The 12,705-nt window shown below is 36.5% G+C and overlaps 1 protein-coding gene across 4 annotated transcripts in view; it reads right to left on the bottom strand.

Annotated features, from left to right (window-relative positions):
- ZRANB3 (zinc finger RANBP2-type containing 3) overlaps nt 1–12,705 on the bottom strand; it is a 278,621-nt gene that overhangs the window by 241,999 nt on the left and 23,917 nt on the right. For all 4 annotated transcript variants that reach the window (XM_057551841.1, XM_057551839.1, XM_057551840.1 and 1 more), the window contains one exon: nt 2,710–2,877. In XM_057551841.1, coding sequence (XP_057407824.1) covers nt 2,710–2,870 — 161 coding nt within the window. In that variant the 5' untranslated portion in view covers nt 2,871–2,877. The remainder of the gene's footprint in view (nt 1–2,709; nt 2,878–12,705) is intronic.

Below are 12,705 nucleotides of genomic sequence, written 5' to 3' on the forward strand. Positions count from 1 at the left end.
ACAACTGCATGCGACACTATGGAAGGATCTCGCAATGATGTTGAATGAGAAAAGTCAGACACAAAAGAGTACATACGGGGCTTCCCTGGTGGCACAGTGGTTAAGAATCTGTCTGCCAATGCAGGGGACACGGGTTCGAGCCCTGGTCTGGGAAGGTCCCACATGCCACGGAGCAACTAAGCCCGTGCGCCACAACTACTGAGCCCACGTGCCTAGAGCCTGAGCTCCACAACAAGAGAAGCCACTGCAATAAGAAGCCTGCACACCGCAACAAAGAGTAGCCCCCGCTCGCCACAATGAACACCCAACGCAGCCAAAAATAAATAAATTAAATAAATAAATTTAAAAATGAGTACATATGGATGATTACAATTAACATAGTTGAACATGTAAAAGTAATCTGTGGTGTGAGAAGTCAGGATAGTGGTTACCTTTGGAAAGGAGGGAGGCAGTAGTGATTGGGAGAAGGCAAAAGGAAGGTTTCTGGGATGCAGGTAACGTTCTATTTCTTGATTGTTGTGATGGCTATATGGTGAAAATTCTTCAAGTTATATGCTTATGATCTGCACTCACTTCTCCATATATGTTATTCATCACTAAAAAAAGTTCTTTAAAGCTGAATACGTGAGTTAACAGATTAGAAAAGCTGACTCATAAACTATAAGAGAAATCTTAAGAACAGCCATAGCGATTTCCCTGGTGGGTCCAATGGCTAAGACTCCGAGCTCCCACTGCAGGGTAACCAAGTTCGATCCCTGGTAAGGGAACTAGATCCCACAGGTCTCAACTAAAGATCCCACATGCCACAACTAAAAGATCCCACACGTGGCAACAAAGGTCCTGTGTGCCACAACTAAGACCCAGCACAGCCAAATAAATAAATAAAATAAATAAATATTTATTGGGTTGGCCAAAAAGTTCGTTTGGGTTTTTCTGTAACATCTTGCAGAAAAACCCGAACAAACTTTTTGGTCAACCCCATTTAAAACAACAACAACAAAACAGCCATAATGTAGCCCAGATAGACACAGAAAATATGAGACATTAATGGAAGCATAGGATAAAGTGAAATGGTCAAGTATAAGTCTAATTGGAGTAGCAGAAGAAGATAATAAAAAGAATGGGTAAGAATCAATATTTGAAGAGTGAGAATTTCCCGGAATCAACATGGCACAAATCTCAGATTAAAAACATACAATAATCTCAAGCAGGATAAATAAAAAGAAAACCATATAGAATAAATTATAGCAAAACAGCAGAACTCCAAAGACAAAGAGAAAATCTTAAAATCAGATACAAATAAAAGATGATTTACAAAGATATGAAAATTAGACTGATTCTTTTTTTTTTTTGAAAATTTTCAAACTCACATAAAAGCCAAAAAGAATAATACAATGAACACATTTATACCACTCAAGTGTTCACACTGTTAATATTTTGGCTGACCCCCTCAAAGTTTCTCTAAACATATACATGCCTTTCCCTTTTGGGAAAATGTAGAAAATAGGCTGTAGATAGCAGGATTCTTCATCCCCCAATTCTTTATCATGCACTTCCCAGGAACAAGAACATTCTTATATTCAACTATAACACCATTACCACATCTAAGGTAATCAACATTAATTCAATAACAGCACTCTAATAGAGTCCAGATGAAGTTTTCCCAGTTAACCCAAAAGTGTCCTTTAAAGCTTTTCTTTTTACTTATTCAGGATCTAACCAAGGTTTATGCATTGCTTTCAGTTGTTCTAGCTCTTAGGTTGCTTCTCAACTTAGAACATTCCCACCACTTCCCTTGGTTCTCCATGACATTTAATCATGTGAAGACATCAGGTCAGCTGTCCTGAAAAAATGTCCCACATGCTGAACTGGTTTGACTGTTTCCTCAGGACTTTCAGGTCAAGTATTTCCAGGAAGAACACCACGTAAGAATGTTATACACTGGGACTTCCCTGGTGGCACAGTGGTTGAGAGTCCACCTGCCAATGCAGGGGACACGGGTTCGATCCCTGGTCCGGGAGGATCCCACTTGCTGTGTAGCAGCTAGGCCCATGCGCCACAACTACTGAGCCTGTGCTTTAGAGCCCTCGAGCCACAACTACTGAGCCTGCATGCCATAACTACTTAAGCCCACATGCCTAGAGCCCGTGCTCCGCAACAAGAAAAGCCACCGCAATGAGAGGCACGCGCACCGCTGGCGGCAACTAGAGAAAGCCCGCGCGCAGCAACAAAGACCCAACACAGCCAAAAATAAATAAATAAAATAAATAAATTTAAAAAAAAGAAAGTTATAGACCTCCTGTGTACCACATTATGCCGGTATCTGTACCATTATCAGAGATACCAACCTTGACCATTTTGTGTAATTTTTCTCTTTGTAATCAATAAGTCACCTGCAGGGTAATATTTTGAGACTCGAGAGCACACTTTAATGGCATCTATGGAAGCCAGAAGACAGTAGAATACAGTCTTCGGGGTGCTAAGAAAAAAATGGCTATTAAAGTAGAGCTGTATTGTTAACTAAAGTATCATTCAAGAATGAAGGCAAAATAAAATATATCCTGAAATTATTATTTCATGATCTAGTAAAAAAAAAAATTAACGGGAAGACTATGTATACACAAAAAGAATTTTTTTCACAAAGCTTTGTTTTTTTATACACTTGCCAGGGATTTAGCATTTTAGCATGTCCTGAAAAAAGTACTTTACCTGCCGTCTCTTCTCAAGGCAAAAGTGATGCCATCTTTCTGGAAGGGAAGTAGCTTTGCTCTTAGTTTGTCAGGCAAAAAATCCAGCTGTTTATAAGATTCACTTGTCAAACAAGAAATCTGAGGCATAAGAGACTTTTTTATGTCATGACCTCTGGGCATGATGATCCTAAAAACAAAAAAATCACAAGAGGGAGGGGTGGGGGAAATAGATATTACTAAGTGTATTAGAGAATTAAACGTAAATAATAATATGAAAGCACTTATCAATAGCCTTGACATACTAGATACAAATTGGTTAAATCATGTTCCCAGAATAAGCTATTAAGAAAATTCAAAGCACTGAGTCCAAAAGCAATTACTTAATGCACTAAGAACCAGCATACTCTATTTCATTTGTATTTCTAATTGAGCCATGACGTAGCCATACCCGTTTTAAGCAATAAATGTATTATTAAAAAGTTATAAATCAACTAGATTTTTACAAACTAAATAATTTTTAAAATAGGGATGAATTTGTTACAGAAAGATGAATTCTTTTATAATTAATCATTTTATAGGTGTTCATTTTCATACTATACTAGATTTTCTAAGAATGAGGTTAAATTGCATTAAAAAAATTTTTTTAAACACAAAGAAATCAACTCTAAATTTATAATAATTAAATTAGCTTAATATTATTGAATGAGATTGATTTTTAAATATTAAAATGAATTCTTTAATCACTTGAATCAACAGTATAAACTCTGCCTGATTGACATATATACACTAATATGTATAAAACAGATAACTAATAAGGACATGCGGTATTAAAAAATAATAATAAAATTCAAAAAGAAATATAAAATAAAATTCAAAAAGAAATAAACTCTGCCTGATTAGCACTTTCCTCACCAGTGGCTTTTCACAGTTATAATTTTAATTTTCCACCACATAAAAATTTCATATATCAGTAAATTCTTAGAACGCTGCAAGGAAAAAAGTCCTATTAAATCACTGAACTATAAAGCTTCTCTAATAATAACACTTCATATTTAGATTGAACCATTCATCTGTTTATATATAATCTCATTTCATTTTTAAAACAAATTTGCTTTAATTCTCAATTATTTTCAGACTTATAAAACTTTAGCCTCCCTCTCCCCTAAAAAAGTAATAAACCTGTGTACAATGTTTAAGAATCTCAAGAATTCAACAAGTATTTATTAATAACAAATAAGTAATACACGCCACGATCTAGAGAACCAAGGACTACACCCCCACAGAACTTACATTCTTGAGGGGGAGACTGAAAATAAACAAATAAGTAAACAAGATTAATTACAGTATAGTACAAGTATTATGAAGAAACTTAAGAGGGTAATGGCCACTTTAGGCAGGATGACCAGGTAAGGCCACTCTTAGGTGATACTTGGTCTTGGTCTACAGTCTAAAGGATGTGAAAGAACCAGTCAGGTTCAAAGTTGATAGAAGAGCACTCCAGGCAAACAGCATAAGTGCAAAGACCCTGAGTTGAGAAAAGGCTTAGTGTTCTCTAGAAACAGAGAAGAGGCCAATGTGGTTAGACCAATGAAGAGAATGATATGAGATGAAGTTACTGAGATAACCAAGAGTCAGATCATAGAAGTCCTTGATAAGGACTTTGGATTCCACTTTAAGAATGAAGGGAAGCCAAAGGAGAGGTGCTGTCAAATACACTATTAGGCAGATGTAGCTATTTAAATTTAACTAAATTAAAAATTCAGTTCCTCAGTTCCTCCATCAACCATGTTTCAAGTGCTCAATAGGCACATATGGCTAGTGGCTCTCATACTGAACGGTGCACACATAGAACATTTCATCCTTCACAGAAAGTTGTACTGGATAGCAGTTACTGGAGAGTTTTAAAAAAGGGAGTGACACAATCTGACTTACATTTCAAAAACTACAAGAGGAGGACAAAGCTATCAATAGAAAGGCATGGGAAAATGTTCCTATAGGACTTTGCCAGTCCACAAAGCCCCCACTGCCTCAATGGCAACTGGATTTAAGAGATGATTTATGACTCACACTTGTTGGATAAGGTCCTCATAAGCACCTATGAGTCAGCATCCCTAGCACCTTCTCAATAGCAATAATAAAACTCTGAGTAAAGAATAGAGAATGGGGGGAACTCCCTGGCAGTCCAGGGATTAGGACTCTGTGCTTCCAATGCAGGGGGCACAGGTTCGATCCTTGGTCGGGGAACTAAGATCCCGCAAGCTGTGCAGTGTGGCCAAAAAATTTTTTAAAAGAGAGAGAATAGAGAATGGTTCAAAAGGGGGAAAGTATGAAAGCAAGAAACCTATTATCATGCTGCAACAGACATAGCAAAAATCATCTTTAGCAGTGGAACTGGATTTAGGAAATGTCTCAGAGGTACAGCAAACAGGACTTCCTGGGCTTCCCTGGTGGCGCAGTGGTTGAGAATCTGCCTGCCAATGCAGGGGACATGGGTTCGAGCTCTGGTCTGGGACGATCCCACATGCGGCGGAGCAACTAGGCCCGTGAGCCACAATTACTGAGGCTGTGCATCTGGAGCCTGTGCTCTGCAACAAGAGAGGCCGCGATAATGAGGCCCCCACACCGCGATTAAGAGTGGCCCCCACTTGCCGCAACTAGAGAAAGCCCTCGCACAGAAACGAAGACCCAACACAGCCATAAATAAATTAATTAATTAATTTAAAAAAAAACAGGACTTGCTGATGAAGTACATGTGGAGAATAAGGGAAATGTGAAATCAAGATGTATTGACATATTTAGCGTGATTGAGTTGTGGAATTTACTGAGACCTTAAAGGCTAACGAACAAATGGATGGGGAGAAAAAAGAATCAACAAATCCTTTAGGAATATATGTAGTTTGAGATGACTGTAAGATATGAAGTGGATATGCAAAATAGACGTGAAAAAACATGAGTCTGGAACTCTAGGTAGAGTACAAGAGTGAATACATATATTGGGAGTCAATTTGAGACAGTAAACATATCATTTTTTGCAGCCACCCAACATCTGGGACCCCTGTTATGTCTAGAAATTTCCTTACATTACAAATGTGAGCAGGAGTCAGATATCACCTTCCGATAATAAAGCTGGAAATACCAGATTCTTGCTTTCCCAGCCTTCCTTACAGCTATTGATTTTGCTAATCAGATATACCCATTCCATACTTCAATCTAGAAAGTCAAAATTCAAAGGAGTTGGGATTAAGTGAAATTTATTCTGTTAAGGGTAGTAGCAGCAGAAAGAGCCATGTCAACTTTCCAGAAGCCCTTCAGAGTGAGTAGGATAAGGGATATCAAATTTTAGTGAGGAACACTGGCAAGAAGCTAAGAAAAATATACAAAAACCATTCTACTACCTATTATCTTTGCTTTTTTTACACTGTAAAAATTTTTTTAAAATACTCCAAGAAAAAAAATATCTGCTATGTTGAGGTCACATTGCAACTTATATGATTTATTTTATGAGAACCGAATGAGGTACTATATTAGTAAAAATAAACAATGAAACTAAAGCCATCTTAATAAAAAAATGTTTTAATAGAGTAACAAATAAGAGAAAAAATAATTATTTAATATGAAGATGGGGGCTTCCCTGGTGGCGCAGTGGTTGAGAATCTGCCTGCCAATGCAGGGGACACGGGTTTGAGCCCTGGTCTGGGAAGATCCCGCATGCCGCGGAGCAACTGGGCCCGTGAGCCACAAATTACTGAGCCTGCGCATCTGGAGCCTGTGCTCCGCAACGAGAGAGGCCGCGATAGTGAGAGGCCCGCGCAACGCGATGAAGAGTGGTCCCCACTTGCCACAACTAGAGAAAGCCCTCGCACAGAAACGAAGACCCAACACAGCAATCAATCAATCAATCAATAAATAAGAACGTGAATTTCTAAAAAAAAAAAAAAAAAAAAAAATGAAGATGGAAGATATCTAAAATAGAACAGAAATGTTTAGAAAAAATTTCTATTAAACTAAAATTATGGTGTGGCTGGCTCACTGATAATTCAAATAGGTACTTGAATACATAAAGGACTTAAAAATATGTACTGGTACAATCTAATTAATAGAAAAGGAATGTTTTAGTTAATACTCAAAATAAAGACATTTTTAAAAAGCCCTTTCCCATTTACACTATCTTTCTAAAGTACAAAACTTATAATGAAAAATACATATGTAGATCAGTCATACACGTTCATGTGCTGCAAAAGGTCAGCTGTAACCAACATTACGTTACTAGTAGAAGACGCAGGCTTAATCTTCTTTCTAAATTATCAAGAAACTAACAGTTATAATAAACATGTCTTTCTAATCATGAAAACTGTAGAGGATTTAGTTTAGAAATTCAGCAAAAAAGGTTTTATTCAATGTATACATACTAGTTTATTTTTAGTAAGGTTGGGGGGGCATTAAGATGGAACCAGCAATATATAACTTTTAATACCATGTTACTAAAATTATCAACACAACAACTATTGGCTAAGGAAATTTAGTGAAAGCAAATCTAGGAGAACTCATTTTCTAAGCAATTATCTTGATAAGCAACACTTGACAAGAGAATAAAGGAAAATTTTTATTCTCAATCTTTTAAGATCTTTTAAGCTAAAGATAGCATTTTTGTAATCAATTGGGAACAAGGTAAATTCAATTGGAATTTACTGATGCATTCTTAACTAAACAGCGGAACTGTGTTGAGAAGAATCAGATATTCTTAAAATATACTACCAAGAGGTTTATTTTGGAAATAAGCAAATGGCTGGTCAGGGAAATTATGTACTTTGAGGAGATAATTCTGTTATTGTTATTTTTGAAATTGAGAATTTATTGGGTGGAATTTATAGCAGAAGAGATACAAAGAGAAAATCTATGAACTTGAAGATACATTAAGAATAAATGGAATAACACCATGATCAAGTGGGGTTTATCCCAGGAATGCAAGGATTCTTCAATATACGCAAATCAATCAATGTGATACACCATATTAACAAATTGAAGGAGAAAAACCATATGATCATCTCAATAGATGCAGAGAAAGCTTTCGACAAAATTCAACACCCATTTATGATAAAAGCCCTGCAGAAAGTAGGCATAGAGGGAACTTTCCTCAACATAATAAAGGCCATATATGACAAACCCACAGCCAACATTGTCCTCAATGGTGAAAAACTGAAACCATTTCCACTAAGATCAGAAACAAGACAAGGTTGCCCACTCTCACCACTATTATTCAACATAGTTTTGGAAGTGTTAGCCACAGCAATCAGAGAAGACAAAGAAATAAAAGGAATCCAAATCGGAAAAGAAGAAGTAAAGCTGTCACTATTTGCAGATGACATGATACTATACATAGAGAATCCTAAAGATGCTACCAGAAAACTCCTAGAGCTAATCAATGAATTTGGTAAAGTAGCAGGATACAAAATTAATGCACAGAAATCTCTTGCATTTCTATACACTAATGACAAAAAATCGGAAAGTGAAATTAAGAAAACACTCCCATTTACCACTGCAACAAAAAGAATAAAATATCTAGGAATAAGCCTACCTAAGGAGACAAAAGACCTGTATGCAGAAAATTATAAGACACTGATGAAAGAAATTAAAGATGATACAAATAGATGGAGAGATATACCATGTTCCTGGATTGGAAGAATCAACATTGTGAAAATGACTCTACTACCCAAAGCAATCTACAGATTCAATGCAATCCCTATCAAACTACCACTGGCATTTTTCACAGAACTAGAACAAAAAATTTCACAATTTGTATGGAAACACAAAAGACCCCGAATAGCCAAAGCAATCTTGAGAACGAAAAATGGAGCTGGGGGAATCAGGCTCCCTGACTTCAGACTATATTACAAAGCTTCAGTAATCAAGACAGTTTGGTACTGGCACAAAAACAGAAATATAGATCAATGGAACAGGATAGAAAGCCCAGAGATAAACCCACACACATATGGTCAACTTATCTTTGATAAAGGAGGCAAGCATATACAGTGGAGAAAAGACAGCCTCTTCAATAAGTGGTGCTGGGAAAATTGGACAGGAACATGTAAAAGTATGAAATTAGAACACTCCCTGACACCATGCACAAAAATAAACTCAAAATGGATTAAAGACCTAAGTGTAAAGCCAGACACTATCAAACTCTTAGAGGAAAACATAGGCAGAACACTCTATGACATACATCACAGCAAGATTCTTTTTGACCCAGCTCCCAGAGAAATGGAAATAAGAACACAAATAAACAAATGGGACCTAATGAAACTTAAAAGCTTTTGCACAGCAAAGGAAACCATAAACAAGACCAAAAGACAACCCTCAGAATGGGAGAAAATATTTGCAAATGAAGCAACTGACAAAGGATTAATCTCCAAGATTTACAAGCAGCTCATGCAGCTCAATAACAAAAAAACGAACAACCCAATCCAAAAATGGGCAGAAGATCTAAATAGACATTTCTCCAAAGAAGATATACAGATGACCTACAGACACATGAAAGAATGCTCAACATCATTAATCATTAGAGAAATGCAAATCAAAACTACAATGAGATATCATCTCACACCGGTCAGAATGGCCATCATCAAAAAATCTAGAAACAATAAATGCTGGAGAGGGTGTGGAGGAAAGGGAACACTCTTGCACTGTTGGTGGGAATGTAAATTGATACAGCCACTATGGAGAACAGTATGGAGTTTCCTTAAAAAACTACAAATACAACTACCATACGACCCAGCAATCCCACTACTGGGCATATACCCTGAGAAAACCATAGGTCAAAAAGAGTCATGTACCAAAATGTTCATTGCAGCTCTACTTACAATAGCCAGGACATGGAAGCAACCTAAATGTCCATCGACAGATGAATGGATAAAGAAGATGTGGCACATATATACAATGGAATATTACTCAGCCATAAAAAGAAATGAAATGGAGGTATTTGTAATGAGGTGGATGGAGTTAGAGTCTGTCATACAGAGTGAAGTAAGTCAGAAAGAGAAAAACAAATACAGTATGCTAACACATATATATGGAATCTAAGGGAAAAAAAAAAAAAAAAAAGGCCATGAAGAACCTAGTGGCAAGACGGGAATAAAGACACAGACCTACTAGAGAATGGACTTGAGGATATGGGGAGGGGGTGGGGTGAGATGTGAGAGGGTAAGAGAGTGTCATGGACATACATACACTAGCAAATGTAAAATAGATAACTAGTGGGAAGCAGCCGCATAGCACAGGGAGATCAGCTCGGTGCTTTGTGACCACCTAGAGGGGTGGGATGGGGAGGGTGGGAGGGAGGGAGATGCAAGAGGGAAGAGAAATGGGAACATATTGTATATGTATAACTGATTCACTTTGTTATAAAGCAGAAGCTAACACACTATTGTAAGGCAATTATACTTCAATAAAGATGTTTAAAAAAAAAAAACAATGCAAGAGAATCCACTGTTGCATTTTAATAAAAAGCATTAAAAGTAAAAAAAAAAAAAAAGAATAAATGGAATAAAAACAGCAATTAAAAGAAAAAGATTATCATACTGGATTTTAAGATTAGTATCTGTATGCTGCTTTAGAAAGACACATCTTAAATAGAAGGACTCATAAACATTTGATGTAAAAGAATGGAAAAAGACATATCATGCATACCAAAATAAACCTGGTATAGCTTTATTAACGTAAGATAGCATATGCTGAAGGCTAAAAAAAATTACTAAGACAAAGAAGGGCCCTTTATAATGATAAAAGATTTAATTTACTAGAATGAACACAGCCTCAAAGTATATAAATATACAAGTCAAAACATCCAGATACGGACTTCCCTGGTGGTGCAGTGGTTAAGAATCCGCCTGCCAATGCAGGGGACATGGGTTCGAGCCCTGGTCCAGGAAGATCCCACATGCTGCGAAGCAACTAAGCCCGTGTGTCACAACTACTGAGCCTGCGCCCTAGAGCCCACAAGCCACAACTACTGAAGCCCACATGCCTAGAGCCTGTGCTGTGCAACAAGAGAAGCCAGCACAATGAGAAGCCCATGCACCGCAATGAAGACCCAACACAGCGAAAAATAAATAAATAAAAATAAATAAAATTTTAAAAATGATAGAGGTCAATATAAATTTTAAAAAGAAGTTATAAAAGAAAAATTTGACAGAAACAAAGAACAGTCAAATCTATAACTATAGTGAGCCATTTTAATGCATCTCTCTCAGCAATTGATTATACAAGCAGATTAAAAATCTATAAGTTATGGAAAATTAAAGAACACAATAAACAAACTTGAGTCATCCAGTGTAATGACAGAAATATTATTTTCAAGCTCATTCTACGAAGCTAGACTAAACTTCGTAAGACAAGCACATTGCAAGAAAAAATATAAACAAGACATTTTCTCATGTTCATCAGTTAAAAAACAATTAGAGGGCTTCCCTGGTGGCACAGTGGTTAAGAATCCGCCTGCCAATGTGGGAGACACGGGTTTGAGCCCTGGTCCGGGAAGATCCCACATGCCGCGGAGCAACTAAGCCCGTGCGCCACAACTACTGAGCCTCCGCTCTAGAGCCCGCGAGCCACAACTACTGAGCCCATGCACCTAGAGCCCAGTGCTCCGCAACAAGACAAGCCACCGCAATGAGAAGTCCGCGCACTGCAACGAAGAGCAGTCCCTGCTCGCCGCAACTAGAGAAAGCCCATGCACAGCAACAAAGACCCAATGCAGCCAAAAATAAAAATTAATTAATTAATTAACTTAAAAAAAAAACCCAAAAAAACAATTAACAAACCTAATACATCAGTAAATTAAAAGAGTAAAATATCAAGACTAAAATGGGCTTATTTTAGGAATGCAAAGGCAAGTTCAACTTTTAAAGCCTAAAATTCATGTAGAAATGCAAGGGTCCCAGAATAGCCAAAACAATCTTGAAAAAGTATAGTTGGAGGACTTATACTTCCTGGTTGTAAAACTTGCTATGAAGCTACATAATGAAAACAGTGTAGTATTAGCATAATGATAGACAGATAGATCAATGGAATAGAATTGAGAGTCCATAAATAAACACTTAACAGTCAGTTGATTTTTGAGGAGGGTGTCAAAACAATTCAATAGGAAATGAAAAACTTTTTTCAAGAAATAGTGCTGGGAGAACTAGATATCCACATATAAAAGAGTGAAATCAGACCCCTAACTCACACCATACACAAAATAACTCAAAATGATCAAGGACTAAAACGTAAGGGCTAAAATTTTTTTAAAAACTCTTAAAAGAAAGCATAAAAGTAAATCTTGGTGAACAATGGTTTCTTAGACACAATGCCAAAAATAAAAGCATCAAAAGAAAAAATAGATAAATTGGACTTCACCAAAATTAAAAACTTTAGTGCTGTAAATAATACCATCAAGAAAGGGAGGGCAATCCACAGAAATGGAGAAAATATTTGCAAAGTATATCTGACAGGAGACTTGTATCGAGAATATACAAAGAACAATTACAACTCAATAATAAAAACAAAACTCAATTTAAAAATGCAAAAATGATCTGAATAGACATTTCTCTAAAGAAGATGTATAAATGGCCAATAAGCACACAGAAAAATGTTCAACATCATTAGTAATAAGAAAATTGCAAATCAGAACCACAATGAGATACCACTTTATACCCATTAGGAGGGCTAAAATTAAAAAGACAGATAACAACAAGTTTTGGCAAAAGTGTGGAGGAATTAGAACCCTCAAACACTGCTTGTGGAAATGTATAAAAGTGTAACCGTTGTGAAAATCAATATGGTAGTTCATCAAATGTTAAACATAATTATCATAAGACCTGCAAATTCTACCCCTAGGTAAATGAATTTTTCTTTCACCCAAGAAAAATGAAAATATACATCCACACAAAAACTTGCATACAAATTTTCATAGCAGCATTATTTGTAATAGTTTAAAAATATGAAAACAACACAAATGTCTATCAACTGATGAATTGAT

The sequence above is a fragment of the Balaenoptera acutorostrata genome, chromosome 8 (genome assembly GCF_949987535.1).
Source record: "Balaenoptera acutorostrata chromosome 8, mBalAcu1.1, whole genome shotgun sequence".
Lineage (NCBI taxonomy): Eukaryota > Metazoa > Chordata > Mammalia > Artiodactyla > Balaenopteridae > Balaenoptera > Balaenoptera acutorostrata.